The sequence below is a fragment of the Schistocerca cancellata genome, chromosome 2 (assembly GCF_023864275.1).
Source record: "Schistocerca cancellata isolate TAMUIC-IGC-003103 chromosome 2, iqSchCanc2.1, whole genome shotgun sequence".
Classification (NCBI taxonomy): Eukaryota; Metazoa; Arthropoda; class Insecta; order Orthoptera; family Acrididae; genus Schistocerca; species Schistocerca cancellata.
In genome coordinates, this window is record NC_064627.1 from 356,947,828 (window position 1) to 356,972,526 (window position 24,699).

At 39.9% G+C, this 24,699-nt stretch overlaps 2 protein-coding genes across 2 annotated transcripts in view; one reads left to right on the plus strand and one right to left on the minus strand.

The window, feature by feature from the left end:
- LOC126161742 (rootletin) overlaps positions 1-18,031 on the plus strand; it is a 267,518-nt gene extending 249,487 nt beyond the window's left edge. Inside the window, exon 33 of the mRNA XM_049917782.1 lies at positions 17,898-18,031. The gene's annotated coding sequence lies outside the window, so the exon portion shown is untranslated. The remainder of the gene's footprint in view (positions 1-17,897) is intronic.
- LOC126154082 (uncharacterized) lies at positions 5,905-6,528 on the minus strand. Its single transcript, XM_049916113.1, has one exon. The coding sequence runs from the start codon at positions 6,526-6,528 to the stop codon at positions 5,905-5,907; it is 624 nt and encodes a 207-aa protein (XP_049772070.1).
- Positions 18,032-24,699: the final 6,668 nt, after the last annotated feature.

Consider the following 24,699-nt stretch of genomic DNA (forward strand, 5'->3'; position numbering starts at 1 on the left):
GAATGGCGATCTTGGCTTGATGGCTCAGATGGTAAAATCCTCCAGAACAAAAACCTCAATCTCATGGGCTACTGCCCAGTGATGAGATGCATGGCTTTGAGGTGGAACACTGTCATTAGTGGACACCCTCTGGAGAAACTGCTGCTTCCCAGTTGTATAAGACTTACCCATGCCCACAGGGCTCTGTCTAGATGGACTTTTACTTCCCTAGCTGTGTGTGAGACTGAGATAGATCCTTCGAAATTTTCTCTTCCACTTCCCAGCAGCCACTGGTAGGTACCAACACCTAGTCAAATAAGAAGGCTCATGTAGCCAGTCCTCCAACACAGGGAGGTTTCAGAATTACTGTAACAGAATGCATACTGCTAGTCTGAGTAAAGAGGGAAGCTTTGAGAAAGTTTCACATTTTCTGCATTCAAAAGGGTTTTAGTCCAGTCAAATAGGAGATATACCTTGCAAAAGATGGGGTAGAAGAGTTTATTTTTTCAACTCGTTCATATGGTTGGAAAGATTAGAAAACCGAGTTTTGCCAACAAAATTTCGCTTGGGAAAACTTTCTGCAGTCAAAAAACTTGGAAAATTTCGGCCTTTTTTCAGTTTTTTCAAAATATTTCAGTTTCATTTGTTCCTATCACTTTGACGTCTATTTTCTTTTTTAAAGAGCACAAAATTCTCTACAAATTTGATTCTTACCATTTTTTTTCTGCTCCCAGTATCTAAGGCACTACAGCGCATCAAAATATACTAATTTTTCAAATTTTGAGCATAGTGGCAAGATACCTTATTTTTTAACACTATTTTTTCAGTTTCTGTTTGTGTAGTATAAATACATTATACATCATGTTATATGTTGGAATTTACCACCTCACTTTAAGGTTTTCAGTTTCTCTGTATGCAACATGAGGATTGCTGGGCACCCAACTATTGTGATGCTTACATCACTACCTGAAGTACTATGGGCCACCTCAGCCCTGGTATTTGTAAAACTATAAATATAAAAATACATCATTAAGAGACATACACACACACACACACACACACACACACACACACACACACACACACACACACACACACAAAATAAATTGTCTCAGGAAACTGAACTATTATTAGCTGCAATAGGTAACCTAATTAGGTAGGTAATTATTCTTATGTATAAAAGCCACACAGTTGACATTAAAAATAAGTAGCTTTATTACAATTAAAATGCTTTGTCAGTTAATAAAAAATGTTGACAGTTCTGGATGTGTAATACTTGTAATATCGCACTTAAGCGCACTTGAGACAGATATGAGCATCACTTCCAATGTTTTGATGGGCCAGGTTCCTCAGTGTCACCAGAAATATCTTGAGTTATGGATTCAGGGTCTGTACATAGAGTTGATCCCAGATTGACCTCTTCTTTAAACAGCGAGTCATCCTCAGCAAGTTCATTGATTTCGTCAGCGGTTTCCTCAACATCCTCCATAACATCTTCTTCACTGTCTTCATATAAAAATTTTGGCACATTTTCACAGTTGACCCCAATACATTTCTTGCAAATTGAAGAACATTTCAAACCCGCTTTTCTGCAGGAGCACGCTCTGCCACAGTTCAGCTTGCATGAGCATGAAACAATGTGAAGAAGTGCTTCAGGTGCTGGATGTTGGCTCATTATAACAGGTATTGGACTGTGGTCACTGATTCCAGCCCCATTTCTCAGGAGGTTTCCAGTTTCCCATCCAACTTTGGACTTGTTGGTTGTTGTTGTTGTTGTCTTCAGTCCTGAGACTGGTTTGATGCAGCTCTCCATGCTACTCTATCCTGTGCAAGCTTCTTCATCTCCCAGTATCTACTGCAACCTACATCTTTCTGAATCTGCTTAGTGTATTCATCTCTTGGTCTCCCCCTACGATTTTTACCCTCCACATTGCCCTCCAATACTAAATTGGTGATCCCTTGATGCCTCAGAACATGTCCTACCAACCGATCCCTTCTTCTGGTCAACTTGTGCCACAAACTTCTCTTCTCCCCAATCCTATTCAATACTTCCTCATTAGTTATGTGATCTACCCATCTAATCTTCAGCATTCTTCTGTAGCACCACATTTCGAAAGCTTGTATTCTCTTCTTGTCCAAACTATTTACCGTCCATGTTTCACTTCCATACATGGCTACACTCCATACAAATACTTTCAGAAATGACTTCCTGACACTTAAATCTATACTCGATGTTAACAAATTTCTCTTCTTCAGAAATGCTTTCCTTGCCATTGCCAGTCTACATTTTATATCCTCTCTACTTCGACCATCATCAGTTATTTTGCTCCCCAAATAGCAAAACTCCTTTACTACTTTAAGTGTCTCATTTCCTAATCTAATTCCCTCAGCATCACCCGACTTAATTCGACTACCTTCCATTATCCTCGTTTTGCTTTTGTTGATGTTCATCTTATATCCTCCCTTCAAGACACTATCCATTCCGTTCAACTGCTGTTCCAAGTCCTTTGCTGTCTCTGACAGAATTACAATGTCATCGGCGAACCTCAACATTTTTATTTCTTCTCCATGGATTTTAATACCTACTCCGAATTTTTCTTTTGTTTCCTTTACTGCTTGCTCAATATACAGATTGAATAGCATCGGGGAGAGGCTACAACCCTGTCTTACTCCCTTCCCAACCACTGCTTCTCTTTCATGCCCCTCGACTCTTATAACTGCCATCTGGTTTCTATACAAATTGTAAATAGCCTTTCGCTCTCTGTATTTTATCCCTGCCACCTTTAGAATTTGAAAGAGAGTATTCCAGTTAACATTGTCAAAAGCTTTCTCTAAGTCTACAAATGCTAGGAACGTAGGTTTGCCTTTCCTTAATCTTTCTTCTAAGGTAAGTCGTAAGGTCAGTATTGCCTCACGTGTTCCAGTATTTCTACGGAATCCAAACTGATCTTCCCCGAGGTCAGCTTCTACTAGTTTTTCCATTCGTCTGTAAAGAATTCGTGTTAGTATTTTGCAGCTGTGGCTTATTAAACTGATTGTTCGGTAATTTTCACATGTGTCAACACCTGCTTTCTTTGGGATTGGAATTATTATGTTCTTCTTGAAGTCTGAGGGTATTTCGCCTGTTTCATACATCTTGCTCACTAGATGGTAGAGTTTTGTCAGGACTGGCTCTCCCAAGGCCGTCAGTAGTTCCAATGGAATGTTGTCTACTCCGGGGGCCTTGTTTCGACTCAGGTCTTTCAGTGCTCTGTCAAACTCTTCACGCAGTGTCGTATCTCCCATTTCATCTTCATCTACATCCTCTTCCATTTCCATACTACTGTCCTCAAGTGCATCGCCCTTGTATAGGCCCTCTATATACTCCTTCCACCTTTCTGTTTTCCCTTCTTTGCTTAGAACTGGGTTTCCATCTGAGCTCTTGATGTTCATACAAGTGGTTCTCTTATCTCCAAAGGTCTCTTTAATTTTCCTGTAGGCAGTATCTATGTTACCCCTAGTGAGATAAGCCTCCACATCCTTACATTTGTCCTCTAGCCATGCCTGCTTAGCCATTTTGCACTTCCTGTCGATCTCATTTTTGAGACGTTTGTATTCCTTTTTGCCTGCTTCACTTACTGCATTTTTATATTTTATCCTTTCATCAATTAAATTCAATATTTCTTCTGTTACCCAAGGATTTCTAATAGCCCTCTTCTTTTTACCTACTCGATCCTCTGCTGCCTTCACTACTTCATCCCTCAAAGCTACCCATTCTTCTTCTACTGTATTTCTTTCCCCCATTCCTGTCAATTGTTCCCTTATGCTCTCCCTGAAACTCTCTACAACCTCTGGTTCTTTCAGTTTATCCAGGTCCCATCTCCTTAAATTCCCACCTTTTTGCAGTTTCTTCAGTTTTAATCTAAAGGTCATAACCAATAAATTGTGGTCAGAGTCCACATCTGCCCCTGGAAATGTCTTACAATTTAAAACCTGGTTCCTAAATCTCTGTCTTACCATTATATAATCTATCTGATACCTTTTAGTATCTCCAGGGTTCTTCCATGTATACAACCTTCTATCATGATTCTTAAACCAAGTGTTAGCTATGATTAAGTTGTGCTCTGTGCAAAATTCTACCAGACGGCTTCCTCTTTCATTTCTTAGCCCCAATCCATATTCACCTACTACGTTTCCTTCTCTCCCTTTTCCTACACTCGAATTCCAGTCACCCATGACTATTAAATTTTCGTCTCCCTTCACTGTCTGAATAATTTCTTTTATTTCATCATACATTTCTTCAATTTCTTCGTCATCTGCAGAGCTAGTTGGCATATAAACTTGTACTACTGTAGTAGGTGTGGGCTTCGTATCTATCTTGGCCACAATAATGCGTTCACTATGCTGTTTGTAGTAGCTTACCCGCATTCCTATTTTCCTATTCATTATTAAACCTACTCCTGCATTACCCCTATTTGACTTTGTGTTTATAACCCTGTAGTCACCTGACCAGAAGTCTTGTTCCTCCTGCCGCCGAACTTCACTAATTCCCACTATATCTAACTTTAACCTATCCATTTCCCTTTTTAAATTTTCTAACCTACCTGACCGATTAAGGGATCTGACATTCCACGCTCCGATCCGTAGAACGCCAGTTTTCTTTCTCCTGATAACGACATCCTCTTGAGTAGTCCCCGCCCGGAGATCCGAATGGGGGACTATTTTACCTCCGGAATATTTTACCCAAGAGGACGCCATCATCATTTAATCATACAGTAAAGCTGCATGCCCTCGGGAAAAATTACGGCCGTAGTTTCCCCTTGCTTTCAGCCGTTCGCAGTACCAGCACAGCAAGGCCGTTTTGGTTATTGTTACAAGGCCAGATCAGTCAATCATCCAGACTGTTGCCCTTGCAACTACTGAAAAGGCTGTTGCCCCTCTTCAGGAACCACACGTTTGTCTGGCCTCTCAACAGATACCCCTCCGTTGTGGTTGTACCTACGGTACGGCTATCTGTATCGCTGAGGCACACAAGCCTCCCTACCAACGGCAAGGTCCATGGTTCATGGGGGGGGACTTGTTGGTAAGTCCGCAACGAATGATGTTGTGCAGCATCTTGTGTAGGTGGCAACCGTGCAAAGTTCAGTTTGCTTTTTGTGTAGACTTCGCGAATAGCTGGTACCACAAATGGTCTAGTGTGTGGGAACTGCTGACACGTCCACTATACAATGAGATAGTAACCTGTTCTCTGGCTGTTATTATTTCTTCACGGGTAGCATGTGGTTTATTGAACGTGCAAAGTGCTGAGGTTAGGTGTTCATTTTTCGCAACAATATTGCAGCACTTAATTTTTCCTTGACCAAAAAAAGCGGATGTTGTACCACATCCGCTAAAGGCGTGAGTGAACAGACTTGTCAAACTTGTAAGATGCAGTGGAAAACCACTTGCCTTCTGCATTTCCTCTTCCTGGCTTTAAGAAAAATAAGTTTTAAACACCTTGCCCCAAACTGGTCATGAGCACAAGCAGGTCAACATCTTCTCCTACAATGATAACACTTCCAAAATCTTTGGTTCTTGAAATGGCATATGTTACAATCATAACGTCAGCATCTTCTTGTGCCTGGTGCACTTCAATGCTACACTCCAGAAATTCCTTTTTAAGAAGTGTGATCAAATGCATCTTGTTTCGTTCGTTGTACAAGAACTTGTCCTGAGGGACTTGGTTCACCATCTCTGATTCAACCACAACAACCAAAGAATGTTTTTTGGACCTATGAATCCTCTCAGCACTCTTTGTGCTACATGTGTCTCCCTCACATGGATACCCATCAAATACAATAGCAAATTGAGATCCAAAATGACGTTGCAGGTAAGAAACATAGCTTTGGGCTATTGACTTGAAGCAAACATTTCGAGTCCAAGTACCCTCCATCAATGACAAAAAATTTACTCGGTCCACCTGACCACATCTGCCACTGGAACGAAGGCATTGTAGAATGAAGATTTTGTTCCTTTTTCTGAGAATAGAGACATTGGATAAGGAGCAAGTTCATATTTCAGAAAGGCTTTTAACTCTTTTTCACTTTGTTTCATTAAAAAAATCCTTTGGAAAAGAGTTAGAGGATCAACAGGAGTAATTTTAGTGCTCCCAGCTTTTACAGAATTGAACACAGAAAGGAGAGTCACAACTTTATCTTTTCTACAGAACTTTACATCGTGGAAATTGTCACCAACTATTCTTTTCATGCCTTTTTCCTCCTCTTCGTGACACATATGACAATTAACATCCTCCGTTCCGACAACACCACTACTGATAGACATTATAAAATCACTTTCAGGGAAGGGAGGGTGCACTGAAAACCCGTCACGCAGCTTACGCAAGTCTATGCCATCTCGTTCGATGCGACAACTTCTTGCATCTACATGCTGTTCTGGTGTTACTGCGCTCACTTCGCAATACGACTCAATTTCTTCACAAATGTTCTGCATGTGAATCATACCCAATGTCCATCTGGTTAATACACTATCCGTAATTCCTCGGCCAGAAGTAAGTCCTCCAGAACTCTTCATGGTTCTCATCAATGTTTGTTCTATAGTCATGTCAGAAGGAACCCCTGACCAATACTTTTATGATCGCTGGATTGTAAAATGTCCTTTCGTTGTGAACTTCTCATATTCTGATAAATCCATTTTTTCCTCGAGTCTCAACATATCCTGTAAGTAGAGGTGGGCCACTTTTAGCGTACATAAAATGTCCAGCTGAATGGAAGTAGGGAAGCATTTTTCGCACGCTTTCAAGATGAAGTTTCCAATTGCTTGATCGATCCGCTTCAATAAATTGTTTCATGAGAGTGACCATCTTGTAGTACTGAACCCATAATTTTGCTGTGGGTCCCTTACTTTCAATTGTTTTCAGGGCAGTTACAAAATTTTTTATGACTTGTTCCCTGAGAGCACTGGCATCCTGGCCAACTGACAGTTCTGACTCACCACAAGGAGAAGACAAGTCATTCAATGTCCTATGTTCATCTTCTGTTAGCTCAATGTGATCCCACACTTGACAGGCCGAAGCAAGGTGCACAATAAATGCGTTCGCACAGCCCTGGAATATGCATGTCCTGTCAAAATCTTTTTAACGCTGTTTTCAGTGAATATTACACCAAATAAGTCCTTTAATCCACTTCCACTCATGATCATACCGATACATCCCATGAACGACATAAGGAAATGGAAACCTCCAAGTCAGACCTCCACATAATGAAATTCAGGAAGGTCAATCTCCACAATATCACTTGCCTTCCAATACAGAGGCTGATCAAATGTGACAGAGCATGTAGTCTGATTGTGTCTTTTACATGCATCTCTAGCTATCATCAGAGCAGTATATGTGGTATCATAATGGGTTGCTGATGAATTAAGAAATGGAAGACACTTTATTTGGCCGGCCGGAGTGACCGAGCGGTTCTAGGTGCTACAGTCTGGAGCCGCGCGACCGCTACGGTCGCAGGTTCGAATCCTGCCTCGGGCATGGATGTGTGTGATGTCCTTAGGTTAGTTAGGTTTAAGTAGTTCTAAGTTCTAGGGGACTGACGACCACACCAGTTAAGTCCCATAGTGCTCAGAGCCATTTGAACCATTTTGAACACTTTATTTTATAACGTTCATATTCTTTGCCTGCCGTCAAGTGTTCCATGTAACCATTCCATCCTGAAACAGCTGCATTCTGAGACCATTTACAATATAACCACATAATTTCCACTGTTGAGATGACGATCTCACCTTTTGCAGGAGCAATTATGTCCAAATCTTCAATTTTTATAGCCTTCAGCCCTCCAACTTGTGTTCTGTGGAATGTCTGTATGTCATTTTTTCCGGCTTCGCTAACAAGTTGAACTGAGGGATGATGATTCGACTTTTTAATATGTTTCTGAGGAAGCAATGCATCATGAGGAGTAACACATATTATACTTCCCATTGCATGAAAAGTACCAGTTCCATCTAGGGTGTTTACATTGAAATCTGCATTATCAAACACAAATTGGCAAAATGCGTCACTTCGTTGTCTTTCGTTGTCAAGCTGAAGGATTGAAGACACTTCCAATAGGACAGCTTCCGTATAAGATACTGCAAAGCCAAGGGAAGACAAAACCTGGATGGGATGTTTTGAGCCAAACTTCCGGTACAAGTATGTACTAATAGCAGTCAAAAGTGATGAAATAAATGAACGTGGCCTCGCAGTGCTTAGAGTGCATGAGCAAGAGAAACACATATTTTCCCCCATTTTCTCGGAGACCGCTTGTGTTTGAAAATTATAATTTCAAAGAGCAGTCTTACAGATTCTGATATGAAAGACTCTACATCACATAAAAAATTATCAAAGGGAGGGTACTGTTTTACATCGTACACTACTGATCTTATATCGTCTAATATTATATTTGCAGCTGCTTTGACGATTCGTAGTCTTTCTTGCTGAGGATCTGAATTTCTTTTGGTGTACCAGTTTTCACTGAGTAGTTGGTGCCCAACATTCCTGAAACATACGTCTGCTGGCTTTGAAGCTGTTTCAGCTATCACAACATCATCATCATATTTCTGGAAAAGGCAATCCTTGACAGTTCGAATATCAGGACGAGGTGATGGGGGTATTTGCTCTAACTGATTGTCCATAGAAAACTGACATTCTTCCATATTGGTTTTTCAGGTAGGCAAATGTAGCCTCCATGCCTTCATCTACTTGTGTTGCAGGTTGGTAACCTCGTTTCTGTCCAGTAGCTGAAACATGGTGAAAGAACTATCTGTAGCAAAATCTGTGGTACCACCCATCTGCAGCAACCAAATCATTTACATTTTGAATCCGCTCTATCACTTGTTGACCAAATTCATCACTATGTCGTTTAGCCTGTTCTAATATTGTCGATTGCACTTCCAATTTCATTACTTTGTAAACAAAATTTCATTTGGCATATGGCTATCTTAACTGCTTGGTTGAAAAGTCATCAGAATTCCCTTTTGCATATAAGCAGCATTTTTCTTTGAAATTGAACTGACCTTTTTCCTGTGACCGACGTAGCACGCCTGTTGGTTCCTGAGGATGTCGAAGGCTAGCTGCTATCATTCTCTCATTAATGTACTTCTTGTAGCATTCTTCATGCACCATCACTTCACTGAGCATTTTCAAAAAATGGGTGTGAGCAGACTCCCTGCGTTTAGCACTACAATCGATAAGTGTGCTCAGTCCTTTCTTTTTCACATTGCGTCCACCACTCACCACAGTTTTTTCGCAAATGAAACACAAATTCATGTCAGACATACTCATTTTCAGCACCACAACATATACTGAATGGAAGCGACTGCAAACTGTAGGACCCTTATTGTTGTGTGCTAATAGCTGTCAGCGCACTGTGAACAATCACCAGAGATAATCGCCTTCCGCCCACCAAAGAATAAATATGCTTTTGTCCCCTAAAGAACAATTCCTACATACTTTTTCTTATAACTGATATTAACGTCAATCAACTGTAGAAAATGTACGGCACCTGCATGCAATCGTATTACGTATTGTAACACAAATAATATTCACGCAATCCAACGTGAATGTGTTCGTAGTTACTGAATATGATGCTGTTTGTCCTGTCCCTGCAGCAGAGTGAGATGGTAAATTCCAATGAATAACATCATGAGTAATAAGTTTATACTACACAAATAGAAACTGAAATAACAGTGTTAAAAAATTAGGTAATTTGCCACTTTTCTCGAAATTTGAAAAATTGGCATTTTTTGACGCGCTGTAGCACCTTAGATACTGGGAATAGAAAAAAATGGTAAGAATCAAATTTGTAGAGAATTTTGTGCTCTTTAAGAAAGAAAATAGACGTCAAAGCGATAGGAGCAAATGAAACTGAGATATTTTGAAAAAAAAAACTGAAAAAGTCTGAAATTTTCCAAGTTTTTTTACTGCAGAAAGTTTTCCCCAAGAGAAATTTTGTTGGCAAAACTTGCTTTTCTAACCTTTCCAACAATATGAACGAGTTAAAAAAATAAAATCTTCTACCCCACCTTTTGCAAGGTACAGGCTTTATTTCTGAAGGTTTCACTGGTACTATTTAGCAGGGACTGCAGATACGTTAAAATCTGTTAAGCAGTTGCAGAAGGGTTGCTGTTGGGTGAAACCTCAAGTTGTCAACAAGTGACGAACCTACAAAAGCCTTGGGGAATGTGCCATTGAGACTGAGCTCCATACCACTGAAAACTAAAGTAATGGTGTTTTGATGTGCAGAAACAAGGCAAACATCCCCAAAGAAGACTTAAAAGTTGAGTGGGCCCAAGAAGGCATTGTAGATGTGCAGAATATCATGAAAAGGTTGGAAGGTGATCTAATCAAACCCAACAGATTCATCCTCACTTTTAATAGTGCGAAACTCCCGTACTGTGGCTCCATGTCCCCATCCCAGTGCACTGTTTTAAATGCCAGCACTTCGGCCACACCTCTCTTGGATGTAAGGGAGATCCCATTTGTGCAAATGTGGTAAGGCCGCCCTGAAAGAGTCAGATGCTCATCTCCTCCAAAGCTTGTGAATTGCTCTGGAGCTCACCTCCCCTGGATTAGAGTCTGCAGTGTCTTCCTGGAAGAACAGAAGATCAAAACGGCAAAATGTATCCCCTATGGTGAGGCCAAAAAGATCGATGAGGCCATGCAGCCCCCCCCCCCCTCCCCCTTGTTTGCTACATCCTTTGCTTTGGTTGTTAAACAACCAGTTCAGAAAAACAAAATTACTTCACAGACAGTGTCAGCACTAGTACCTGCATTTGTCATCACAATTGTTCTTCTGCAGTTACTTTGAAGCTTATACTTCCTCCGAGAACATCAGACAAGGCCACAGTAGGCGATGATGCAGAGATCCCTGCTCCTCCAAAGGTACAGTTTGGTCCTCTGTCCAGTGCTGCCACTACCACTGCCACATTTGTGGCTCTGAAGCCTACCCAGGGCAAAAAATCAAAGACAGAGGCAAAGACTCAGCTACTGATGGAGACTAGAGGTAAGCAGTCTTATGATTTCAACATTGCTCTCTCTGACACTCTCATGATTCGTGTTCTGAGCTGATGGAGCTTGATGTTGGCATAGGGCACTTATCTTGCACCAAGACCGAGTCTCAACCCCAAGACTGTGCCTCAATCCCTACAGGCTCAACCCCTGATAAACGGCTCCCTTACAGTGGAATGTTTGTAGTTTCAGTACACATGTGGAGGAATTAAAACTCCTGGCAAAGTTTACAAGAAACACATTTTAAAGCCACTGATGCCCCCACTCTTGGGGGCTATACCCTTCACCGAATGGATGACCTGACTGAGGGCTCCTTCCTTGGTTACTGACCTAGAAGCGGTAGCCATTGCTGTTCATATGGCTCAGAAGATCACTATCTACTCATCTACTCCCTGTATTTACCTCCAAAGGATGGAGTAGACTCTCGCAGGCCTTATTGCACAACTCTCCTGTCCATTTTACCTACTGAGTGATTTCAGTGCCCATAATGTATTGTGGGGCTCAAACTATACTTGCCCCAGGGTTCGATACTTGGAGAACCTCATATCTTAGAGCTGTGTGTCCTCAACACAGGCAGTCCCACTCATTCCTCAGTTGCTATTGGGTTGACCTTGCCATTGACCTGTCTTTCTGTTCTGTAGCCCTTGCAGACTCTGCACAATGGGAAGCGACTGATGACCTCCATTCCAGTGACCACTTCCCACTGTGAATCCGCCTACTGGATGGAGGACTGCTTGAACAGAAGCCAGGAAGCCGCCAAAATGTGTGGTCAACTGGGCTAACTGGATGCTATTCAGCCAGCTGCCTGTGTTTGAACACCATTACAGGATCCGAGAATGGATGGACCACATCACACAAGTGATCTGTCATGCCAACAACTTATCCATCCCTAAGCCTTCAGGTGATCCAAGGCTCGATACATAATTAAGGAGAGCAATAAAAGGTCATGGCAAGTGTTCCTGGAATCCATCAGCTATCATGTTCAACAAAAGAATGGGAAACCATCAGGAAGATTTTTCTGGTAAAAACATTCGTTTACCAATAGCAGTAGTGCTGGAACAGGAGTGTCCCCAAACAATTCCTGGAGACATCACTCAGATTATGGTAGAGCATTTTGCAGTGGCTGCTTCCAATGACAGCCAGAATCTGGAACTTTGCCACTATAGTGTGACTGCAGAAGGGGGCAAGTTGGACTTAAGATCACACAAATCTGAGTGTTACAACTGATCTTCCTCCATGTGGGAGCTGTAATTGGCACTATCTAAGACTCCTTGTGCTGCACCTGGTCACAACTAAATCCAGTACTGCATGCTTCGGCATTTTCCAGTGGCTTCAAAGGAAATCCTCTTTGAATGTTTGAATTTGATAGGGCAGACAGGTCACTTTCTCAGTCCTTAGAGAGAGAGAGAGAGAGAGAGAGAGAATGAATGAATTTTGATACCTCTATCAAAACCATACATGTCCCATTAGTCACCGGACTGTCACCTTAATGAACTATGTAGGAAAGACTCTGGAGCGAACGATGGTTTTAACCGCAGGCCTCTATGGATACTGCAGAGGACCAGAGTGATTTTAGGTTTGGTGGTGTACAGGAGATATTGCACTCGTGCATATATTTTTAATACATTATTTTACGACATTTTAATGGAGCACCACAACTCTACAGCTGCCTTCAAGGATCGGTCAAAACAGAGGGACTCCATTGATTGTCCTGTTGTTTTCCCTGAACGTGTCCTCAGGGTCCGACTTCCTCGAGACTTTACTGTCTTCAGCGCAAGAATTATATGTGATCTTGCAAGTATTGGAGCAGATGAGGTGTGCTTCAAGTGCTAAATTCTTTGACTGTTCCAATTCTCTGAATGCCCTTCACTCTGTGCAACACTTGTAGGCAGGAGATAAAGTAGTCCAGAATATCCAAGACACCCTCCTCTAACTACTATGGCTAGGGATGGAAGTCTTTTTACTTGGTACCGGCACACATGGCTACTGCTGGGAATGAAAGGGGGGATGCAGCAGCTAAGGAGCTGTACTGTGATTCTCAATTATTTCAGTGTGCCATCCCCCTATATACTATCACATTGCAGTTGAGGTACAGAGTCTTGCATCAGTGGGAAGGCCATTGGTTGTAAGTGACAGATAGTAAGCTGCATGTGTTAAAGCTCACTACACAGCCTTGGTGTACCTCCTTTCAGCCATGAAGATGGGATGCGGTTGTCCTTACGCAGCTTCGCATAGACCACAGTCCTCTGATGCATGGCTTCTTGCTTCAGCAAGAGGGTCCTGCAATGTGTGGTGCTTGTCGCGTACAGATCACTGTACGCCACATTTACTAGGCTGTGTTTTATTTTCAGACCAGAGGGCAGTGGCAGATTTTCTGGCAGTTCTGCCCTCTGTTTTAAGTGACATTGAAACAAATGTCATTAGAGTTTTGAGGTTTTGTGACCTATCCAACCTGTTTCTGAAAATTTTAGAGAGATATTCTTGTTGTGTTAATATGTGACTGACTCACACTCTTTTTTAACTGGTCAGCAAGTCACATATTCCTGTGCCATTGTTTTAGCTCCTCTGCCTCTTTACTTCTGTTTTCATCTGATATGTAGCACCTTTCACTGTATCTCCTTCATTTTGTGGCATATGATAGGAAGTGATTGTGTGGGTCAAGGCGAGTGAGGTAGGAGTGAATGAGTGAGTGTGTCAACATTTTTAGCGCTTTTACGCTTATTCATTTTTTCAATATTTGTAAGGGCACTAATAATGTGGTCATTGAGCACATATACACCCCAACAACAACAACAACAACAACAACAACAACGTGCACCTCAAGCCTTGAAAATGGTCTCAATTTGAAAAGGACAAGAGTCCAAGATTTTCTACAGGTACTCCATTTGCCACTGAAGCCATTCATTCATTGATTATTAGATCTTGTAGAGCTACCAAATTGTGGTGATGTTGATTTCTATATTTCATCCACTGCTCCACATACTCCCAGACATTTTCAGTTGGGTAAGGATTGGATGGGTTTGCTGGCCAGTCAAAGTGTCTGTTTCTGAGTGTTTATCAAATCAGAAACATGCACAGGGAGCTCTTTGCACATGGCTCCTGTCATCAGCTGTTTGTGCTTGCTGCAACAAAAGAAGTCCTAAATCATTCCTCTTGGAGCACAGTGATATTCTAGTTGCAATTTTTGACTGATCACCTTTAAATAAAAACTTATACACCTCCAATAAATTTACATGCTTGATTTATTAATGGTCTGCACTAAAACTGCTGTAACTTCCTCCCCCCCCCCCCTCTCTTGCTCTTCGTGTGTATGTGGTGGTTGGGGGGGGGGGGCGGAGGGGGGGGGGGGGTAATAATCCAAAATGATAAATTCATTATTGAGACAGTTACTTCAGTTAACGTACAATGACAAATTACATATTCACCCATTTTTAAGTGCAACATATATTGGCCACGACATCTTGGTAGATGATTGTTGCAGTATCTGTGTGTTTATGGGTTGCATTTTTTCATATGACTGGTCAAGCCAATGGAAGCACAGCATCTCTTGCCGCAATTGTCACAAGTGTATCTGGCTGCTGAGGCAGGAGCAGTGGTAGCATTGCGAAGCTTTTTCTGCCTTAATCTGTCTAACAAGCCTTCATCATGCTTCGACATTCCAGATGATATATCATCACGCCACTCTGGTCTCATGCTAGCCCGTGCCTCCCATCTGTTTGTGTCGATTCCAAAGCTCTCCATATCTCATTTACAGGAGTCCTTGAACCTCAATACAGGATGTCCTACAGGTCTTTTGGCTATAGAGATCTCTCCAAGCATCACCTCACATGGTAATCTGTCAGGATCCGTACGGTGGACGCGTCCCAGCCAGCGGAGTCATCTCTGCTTCAAGATAGCTGAAATACTGTTGCAGTTAGTTTTAGATAGCACTGCTTCGTTGATCACTCGGTCCTTCCACGTTACTCCGAGGATGGATCTCAGGCACCGCATGTGGAAATCATTAAGGCGACGTTCTTGTTTGGCATAGGTAGTCCATGTTTCCGATGCATACAAAGGCAACACAAAGGCAACATAATGCCTTACAAAAATAAGAACAATGTTTGATATCCATTGAATTTTAACAAATTTAGTTTTTCTATGTAAAATCTTGTGAAATATGATTTGCAAACAGTTAGTTGTTAAAAAACTTAAGATTTCTTCCTTCTTGCATAATTACTTCAATTGCTAACATTTACAAGAGATCTCACTCGGAAGTAATATATTTTAATTTAGTTGGTTCTTACAAGGGAACATCCCCATCGCACCCCCCTCAGATTTAGTTATAAGTTGGCACAGTGGATAGACCTTGAAAAACTGAACACAGATCAATCAAGAAAACAGGAAGAAGTTGTGTGGAACTATGAAAAAATAAACAAAATATACAAACTCAGTAGTCCATGCACAAGATAGGCAATATTAAGGACGGTGTGAGGTCAGGAGCGCCGTGGTCCCGTGGTTAGCGTGAGCAGCTGCGGAACGAGAGGTCTTTAGTTCAAATCTTCCCCTGACTGAAAATTTTACTTTCTTTTTTTTTCGCAAAGTTATGATCTGTCCATTCGTTCATTGACGTCTCTGTTCACTGTAATAAGTTTAGTGTCTGTGTTTTGCGACCGCACCACAAAACTGTGCGATTAGTTGACTAAAGGACGTGCCTCTCCAATGGGAACCGAAAACATTTGATCGCCAGGTCATAGGTCAACCGATTCCTCCACAGGAAAACACATCTGATATATTCTATGCGACACTGGTGACAGCATGTGTGTCACATTACAGGAATAAGGTTTTCTTGTGGATGTGATAATCACTCCAAAAAAAGTGATGAAAACATAAGAGTTTGTCACATAAACTGAAAATGAAGTTAAAATTTTCTCTCGAGGGAAGACTTGAACCAAGGACTTCTCGGTCCGCAGCTGGTCACGCTAACCACGGGACCACGGCGCTCCTGAGCTCACGCTGTCCTTGATATTGCCTATCTTGCGTATGGACTACTCAGTTTGTATATTTTGCTTATTTTTTCATAGTTCCACACAACTTCTTCCTGTTTTCTCGATCGATCTGTGTTCAGTTTTTCAAGGCCTATCCACTGTGCCAACTTATAACTAAATCTGAGGGGGGTGCAATGGGGAGGTTCCCTTGTTAGTACATTATGGTATACATTAGTGAACAGATATATTATTACTTTGTCATTTCTTCCCAGTAGCATAAATACATTATTATAGGTTATTAAAATTTTGTGATATTCACAAGACACATGGTATTTAACATCAGTTAGCATACAATTCATAATTATATCTTACAATATTAAATAATAAAAAATAAATGTGAAATATAGTCACATAAAATAGCATAAACAACCCAATATTGAATTGATATATTTTCTAAACCCGTTTTACTGCTATGGGCTTGTATACGTATCCTGCTACACCATTGCCCAGGTGTTTTGGAATGTTAGTTGAAGCCTAGACCCATGGGACATCCTATTTCTGAAATCATTGGGGAATTCAATATTCTGAGACCCACAGTTTCAAGAGTGTGCTGAGAATACCAAATTTTAGGCATTACCTCTTACCACGGACAACACAGGGGCCGAAGGTCTTCACTTAATGACCGAGAGCAGCCGTGTTTTCATAGAGTTGTCAGCGCTAACAGACAAGCAACACTGCATAAAGTAAACACAGAAATCATTGTGCAATGTAAAACGAACATATCCATTAGGACAATGCTATGAAATTTGGTATTAATGGGTCATCGCAGCAGACGACCAACACGAGTGTCTTTGCTGACAGCCCATCATCTGCAGTGCCTCTCCTGGGCTTCTTACCATATCGTTGGACCTTAGACAACTGGAAAACCGTGGCCTTGCCAGATGAGTACCGATTTCAGTTGGTAAGAGCTGATAGTAGGGTTCGAGTGTGGCATATACCCCCGCCAAAGCCATGGACCCAAGTTGATGACAAGGCACTGTACAAGCTGGTAGTGGCCCAACAGTGTTGTGGGCTGAGTTCACACGGAATCGACTGGGTCCTCTAGTCCATTGCCTACTTTTGGAGACCATTCTCAGCTATTCACAAACTTCATGTTCCCAAAAAACAATGGATTTTGTCTGGATGGCAGTGCATCATGTCACAGGGCCACAACTGTTCACGATTGTTTTGAAGAACATTCTGGAACATGAGTCCCATCAAACATTTATGCAACATAATCGAGAGATCAGTTCATGCACAAATTCCTGCACCGGCAATACTTTCATAATTATTAACGACTATAGAGGATGCATAGCTCAATATATCTGCAGGGGACTTCCAATGACATGTTGAGTCCGTGCCACTTTGAGCTGCTGCACTAAGCCAGGTAGAATGAGGTCCAGCACTATATTAGGAGGTATCCCATGACTATCGTCACCTCATTGTATATGGCAGTGTTGCTAATATTGCCACTGAAGAGTTTCACAATTTAAAGTGCAGATGAAAGCTACTAATTAATAATATGTAAGTAGTTAGTAGAGTCTGTTGTGTGCATTCCAAGATCATCTTCCCTGTTTTCCAGTTTCTGGTGGAAGTGAGGAAAAGATCTGGTGTCACTTGTGTGTCACAGGTATTGATATGTAGTCTTTCCTCAAGTTCACCAAAATCCTCAGATTTATTTAGTATGTTGCCCAGAATGAAAGTTTTCATATTGTTGTTTACCGCAGAGTCAAAATGTGGGCCATAATTCACAATGAAAGGAAACTTAAAACCCATGTGCATGGAGACCTTCCGTTCATTCCTGTGTCTCCTGTGTACTGGTGATGTGTTCTACATATTAAAAATCACTCTGTATGTTAATACTAAAACTTTTACATTGTATTTATGTTTTGCAGCTTTCTGGTGCGTAATGCCCTGCATTTGCTCACCATTCATTGGCAGAGCAACTCCTTCAAACACATCAAGAATTTGTTTCCTTAAATATACTGACATGTACAAGAATATTCTGAACTTCTGTCCAATCACTGCCATTTAATGTGAATCATTTCATAAAAATTTGCAGAAGCGACTTAGAACAGATTTATAATTTTTATACATTGTTGAAGCCCATTGTTCATAGTTAACTCACTGTTTTATAATGAACTTAAGAATGATGTAACAAAAGGAGACTAATGTAATATGGTATTTTGGTAGGAGTGTTTTAATATTTCTGCAACTGTTGTATCGTTCACGGAGTTATGGCTAGCAAATCCATCCAGTGGAATTGTATTCTCTTTTTAAAATGACAGCTTTAGTAAGCAGTGGCATGGGAGAAGTAACCTGCCGGGCTAAATACTGCAACTGTATTTTGGGAGCACAGTATACAGTGGAATAACAAGTTCATGGTGATTGTAACTAGCACAGATGAAAAACACTTTTTTACTGCAATTCAGTAATTTTTTAGCAGACACAGAATGTGAATTGTGGCAATTATGTGCACTGACATAATTGTAGAAAAGCTCACAAGTAAGAGTAAGTATTTAGAGGGAGTCGTCGTAGGTTTACTGATAGATAACTGCAGTGTTATTTCCAAAATATATTTATTGTTTAGTTTACATTTATGTGAAAAGTGAGACCTTTTAGGAAGCTTTTGTTCCTGTGCTTCATAGTTATTGGCTTCAGCCTTATTTGTCAGTGCAGATCGGAGAGGCAAGGGGAACTCACATGTTTCACTAGAAGTTTGCATTTGCAAGATATGTCATGTTTTGAGAGATTAGTCACATCAAAACTTGTTCACAGAATAATCAGCTCTCTATTAATTACTATGGATGTGATAATAAAATGAATACACAATGGCATTAATTGTCAGTGAAATGCATGTTATAATAGTCCATAGTCCCTGTATTGAGAGGTGGGGAGAAGTTTGTAAGGTGTTTACGAAGAGCAAACATGACAAAATACAGATAATTTTCTTACATATACAATTCTCGGACTGCAGACTTCTGGCACATTTGGGCTGAAGCGGCCAGAAACAGTGTGAGGGTTGTGCTTGTGTGAATATGTGTGTGTTTTCTATTTCCAAAGAATTTTCTCCTCTAAACTACACAGTGGATAGCCCATGCTTTTGTTTCCCTGCTTCTTCAAGTTCACAATTTCTTTTAAGAAATCGGACTAATTTACTGTTTTGGGTTTTTATTTTTTAGAATATATTTCATAAACTCTTTAAAGCTCCTTGTGAAGTGATATTTTTGCTGGTTTTTATGGCGTGCTTTTGAAATTATTTTCTTCTTACTGAAATTTATTCCATGATTGTAATTTTATTATATAGGACTTTATCACATTCAGTATTCTATTATGTTTTGCTGTAGTTATTTCCTTCACTGTTTTGGTGATTGTTCTGAAGATTTGTTCCCAACTTTCAATGTTAATTTCCTATCATTATGAGCTAAATTTGCAAATATAATCCCTAATTTCTTTGAGAGTCTAGATGTATTACCTTCTACCATTATTCTGCAGCTTTGCTAATATTTCATCCTCAGCTACCTCAGTGTTGACAGTAAACTTTAACTTTCATTTGAATATTTGGTTTCGAAAAATGTTGGCCTATTGTAATATTAGTTTCCTTTCCAGCTCTGAATTTCATGGGCTCCTCCTTTTATATTAACAGTACTACATGATCTATTCAAAATTATCCAAGTGTGCCATCTTTTGACATTCACAGATATTTTGTTTTTCATGACATTATAAAAAAGTGATATATGCATCAAACAAAAAAATTCAGATGGAAAAATAGTTAAGATGACAAAGAGCCAGAAAGGCTTCCTAGTGCTTTCCTGTTGACAGCACAATTCCTAGTACCACGAATAGAAACAGTTTGCCTTGCCTCATTGTTACTACAGGTAAATCACCACACACACACACACACACACACACACACACACACACACACACACACACTCACACAACAGACTTACTCATTCAAATAAACAAATAAAAGGCATTGGAAATTTGTATCAGTCTTATGCCATTTTGATGTATTTTCTTTCGGTACACTGAAGAATTTATCTGGAAATTATATGTAGTTTGTTTCCCAGTTATTCTCATTATAATTTTACTTTAAACTAATTTTCTATGTGGACTGGTACAAGGAACTTAATAAAAATGCAGTACTTGATTCTGCATTTAAAAATTAACATTAACTGTAATACAAGGTTGGAGGAATATAATGTGTAGGAATATCTTTTTATTTACACAGCACGCAGTTCTTGGATGAGTGGTGCATTTTGTTAATCTTATTCTGATTAGTAGGAAGCGCACACAAACATGCTGCCCATCACAGTTGAAAGAACACATTTATTTGAACATACATACAGCAAGATTTCCTCTTTTCACAATACATCATAACAAGTACAACAACACTTCAAAGTTCACAAAAATTATAGTCATATGACTGACAGCCCCTGGTCCCTGACACCTATTAACTTCTGATGTCTTTTCAACCACAAGTTGTCAAATGCTTTTGTCAGACACTCGACAAGCTTGTTCTTCCGAAGCCTCACAGTTTTCACCTTGCTCTTTTGCACTTTGACTATGAACGATCTCACTGAGAAAGCTGTTTCTCTGCTTCACTTCTCTTGCAGATTTGCTTAGTGCAACAGTTCATTGTTTTTCCAAATGCACTCCCAAAAATTGTCAGATTTCCATAAAAGTGTTTACATTGTTTTGGATCAGCACATCAGTATGTATCAGTTTCCTTGCCAATCTTGCAATACAGGAGTGCATCACTTTTTTGTACCTCACTAATAACAGAGTGTATGTTTGACAGTACACTATTGCTTCTCACTCGGACTGCTGCTGAAATGTCTTAAATACACTCCTGGATATGCTAAATCTGACATTGTACTCATTTTTGTGTGTGGAAGATTTCTGTATTTTGATGTGTCCTGTTTGCTGAGTTGTCTTCATTTGTCACATTCTGTAGCTTCACATTCTTGGTGAGAGGTGTTTTCACAAGACGAGTTTTCATTTGGAATCCTTTTACAATGCTGTTTCGTCTGAAATCAGTGTTCCATCTTCTCTCGTAACTCAAATTGATTGTACATTTCATGCCTCTAAACAGTCCTCTACTTCAAAATCATTCCTCACAATATTTTTTTTTATTTTCTTTATTTCACTGTTCTCCCCATGAAGCATTATATCATACACACATGCAGTTACTTTGAGTTCATGCTGTAGATCATAGTAAACACATGGGTTAGCTACTGATCACAGCATCTCTTGCATACACAAGAACTCATCAGGTGTTTCATTCCATCTTCTGCTGGTACTAATTCAACCAATAGATGCACTTTTAAAGTATGCTGATACACTCACCATTGTGCAGTGCCTTCTGATCTAGTACACCATTGAATTTTCTTTGTAGTTTGTTAATGGCAACCTTGAAACCAATGGGTACTTCCACATAAACTTCATTTTTTTAATGTCAGCCATCAAATGTACCACAGAAACTTCTAAATGATGAATATTCCAGTCTTGTTCAACTGCTATTCCCATAAAACAGTGCACAGTTTTCATTTTTACAATTGGACTATAGCATCTGTCAAATTCAGTTCCTGGCCTTTGCTTGTTACCTAAACACATTAAACTGTTCTGCAACTCCCCTTTATTGAAGTGTATTAGAATTGGTCAGCTGCTTCCAAATTACTTCTTTTAGCAGATATTCTCCATTTGCTTTAGCCATATACTTTCTGTGGAAAACTTTTTGCATATAATTTGTACTCTTTGAATGACAGAAACTTTTGACTTTTAGTAAATATATTACTGCATGTCATTAATAATAATCATCCATAAATTTGACAATATATTTAGCTCTTTCATTTAAGTGTTAGTTAGACACAGACCTACATCACTGTGTATTAAATGTAGCAATTAATTTGTTCTGTTTCCAGTCATTATGGGGAAAGGTTTGGCTTTCATCTTGCCTTCAGTGCACACATTGTACAACTGATTTATCAGATGTATGATACTTAGTGTATTATTCCACTACCATGGATCATTTTGTTAGCTTTTTCAAAGTGAGTGGATGCCATAAATCCATTTTGTGACAAGTGGTAAAATTTGTGACAGGGCCACCCAAGTCAACCCATTGAAATACTGGAGTTGTCTTCACTGAAGTAGTACCAATTGCCTTTCTTTGGAGCTATCATGATTGTTTCTCCTATGTGTCATGACTAGCTTCAGCTTTTGTTAAGAATAACATCACTCTTCTATCAGTTGCCTGAGAGACTGATATCAAACTACACATGATGGATGGAATGTAAAACATATTGTGCAAGACAAGTGTTTGCCCTCCACATTCTTCTGATAGTTGTAGGCCCACAGTGTCAAAACCTGTACTTTTCAAATGTCCACCACCAGCTGCCTTTACTGACTCTTCCCATTCAGTGAAAGTGACAAATTTATCACATTGGTAAACCGTGTGATCTGTTGCTACACTGTCCAGAATCCACACAGTGTTTCTTTCATTTTCTCTTAAAGTGGTGTATGTCACATGTGAATATGTAACACTGTCCAGCATGATTGCATTTAATTCATGTGTAGGATGATATTTTATGTCATTGTGTTTCACTGTTAGTAACACACGTTTGCTTGCAGTTAATGTCACTTAAAATGATGGTAACTATCTACCTCCTTTCTATGGTGTGTTGGTTGAAATGTGATCCTCTTATTGTGTGCAATATTTCCCAATATTCCCATGCTATTAACAATGAAAACTTCGTGGACCACGGCTATATATTTTTTCATAATTGCCGAGACTGTTATTATACTGGCTGACGCTACAGCTTTGTCCTATTTGAACACTTCCACCCCACTTTATTTGTTGTGGTTGCTCTCTTCAGACTTTTGAAATTTTAATGCTCTCATCCCTTTTTATCTCGTGTTTGTAAAATGTCATTCTTCTGTGGGCTTCTTTGTTGCTCTCTGGCGGCAACTTTGGCACTCTGGCAGCCTCTTGCTAGAAACCTTGTTATCACCCATCCTTCAGAATCATGTCATCTTTCTACTCATCATTCTGAGGAGCTCGGTCAAAACTACCGCTTGAAGGACACCTGGCATTCTCATCCTTGTATTCATTGGGCACCTCAAACAGTTCAGGCTGATTTATCTCAGTGGTCAGGTTACAGTGAGGTTCATCAACACAGCTGCAAAAGTTTCATTTTTGTAAGGTAGACCTGTCAAGGTATGCACATTTACTTACTTATCTGGTAATTCTACGCTAGGGCCACAAACTTTGAATCAGCAGCATGTTGCATATCACATGGTAATTTAACATTAATTTATCTGCTTTCAACTCAAAGTTCACATATTCCTTTATTGCAGGCATTCCATCCCACTAATCAAAATGCACATGGGAATCTTTTAGGATGTCGTATATTTTTCAGTTTTGTGGTCTTGTTAACAGAATCCCCACAGCCCATTCATTTGCTCTTTGTTCACCCTTCCTTGGTGTATTTACTTATGAGAATTTCCTTGGTTCATTTTGACTTGTAGTGATAATTATCTTCATTCAGCAGTTCAGTCTGTTGCTGGTCCACCATATTTGAGTTTTTCATTATGTACCGTAAATATATCATACTCCACAAAAAACTGTCCATTCATATATTTTTTCAATATATAGTGGAGTTGCTAAGTCACAATAGGCACAACAAAAAGATTCACATAATTATAGCTTTCGGCCATTAAGGCATTAAGCAGTACACACACACACACACACACACACACACACACACACACACTCGCGCGCGCACGCGTGTCCTATCATGCTTATTATCATCCAATTCAGATGCTTCTATCACTTTCTCACTGATCTCATAAAATCACTTGCAAGTCCTCTTTGTAATCAGTAAAAGGGAAAATTTTCAGTACCCACAGTTCATCAGTGTGTTTGAAAGATTTTCCAGCCTTTCTTGTCATTTTGATGGCACCCTCACTTCCTGTCACTGTGGAGTGGTGATCCTAGGCCCATACCCTGTTAATCTTCTTTGAAAACAGTAGGGAGCATACACAAACATGCAGCACATCACAGTTGAAAGAATTCACTTTATTTGAACATATTTATATGGAGAGATTCTTGCCATTCACAGTACATCATAACACTAATAACACCACTTCAAACTTCACCAGAAAGGTAGTCAAAGTCAACATCATTGACATACCTCATTCACCTTTTGCCAGGTTTCCCCTTTGATGAACCTGCGTTTTTTAGTGTTCAAAAGTCCTGTTTTATTAGGAGAATGGTTTTTCCTTTCGCAAGGAACTGGATTAGTTACTTCTGTTTGTTGATTTTCAGTGTGTAAATTTAACTGAGTGTTTTAAGTGATTATCTTAGTTTTGATTTTTGGGCTTTCATATTGCTCTGCTCCCTGGTATACTTGGTCCCAAATGTCGTTAGTAACTGTTGATGTTTATTAATGCTTGGTTCTTCATTGAATGTTTTCAGCACTTATGTCTATGTGGCACTCTAGTTTGTATTAGTATTAGAACTAGGATTTCCTATAGGTTTGTTAAAAATGACAACAAAAATAGTTGGAACTTTCAGAGCTGATAATCTCGTTTTCCAAAGAGGGGCAAAAGAAATGTCATTAGAAGGGTAAGGATAAGGTGAATGTGTTTTTGCATAAAACAGAGTATTCTGTGTGTTGTGTACACAGTTAAAGA

Excerpts from the sequence above, each read along its gene's own strand:
- LOC126154082 (XM_049916113.1), bottom strand. The coding sequence starts at position 6,528 with ATGAAGAGTTCTGGAGGACTTACTTCTGGCCGAGGAATTACGGATAGT.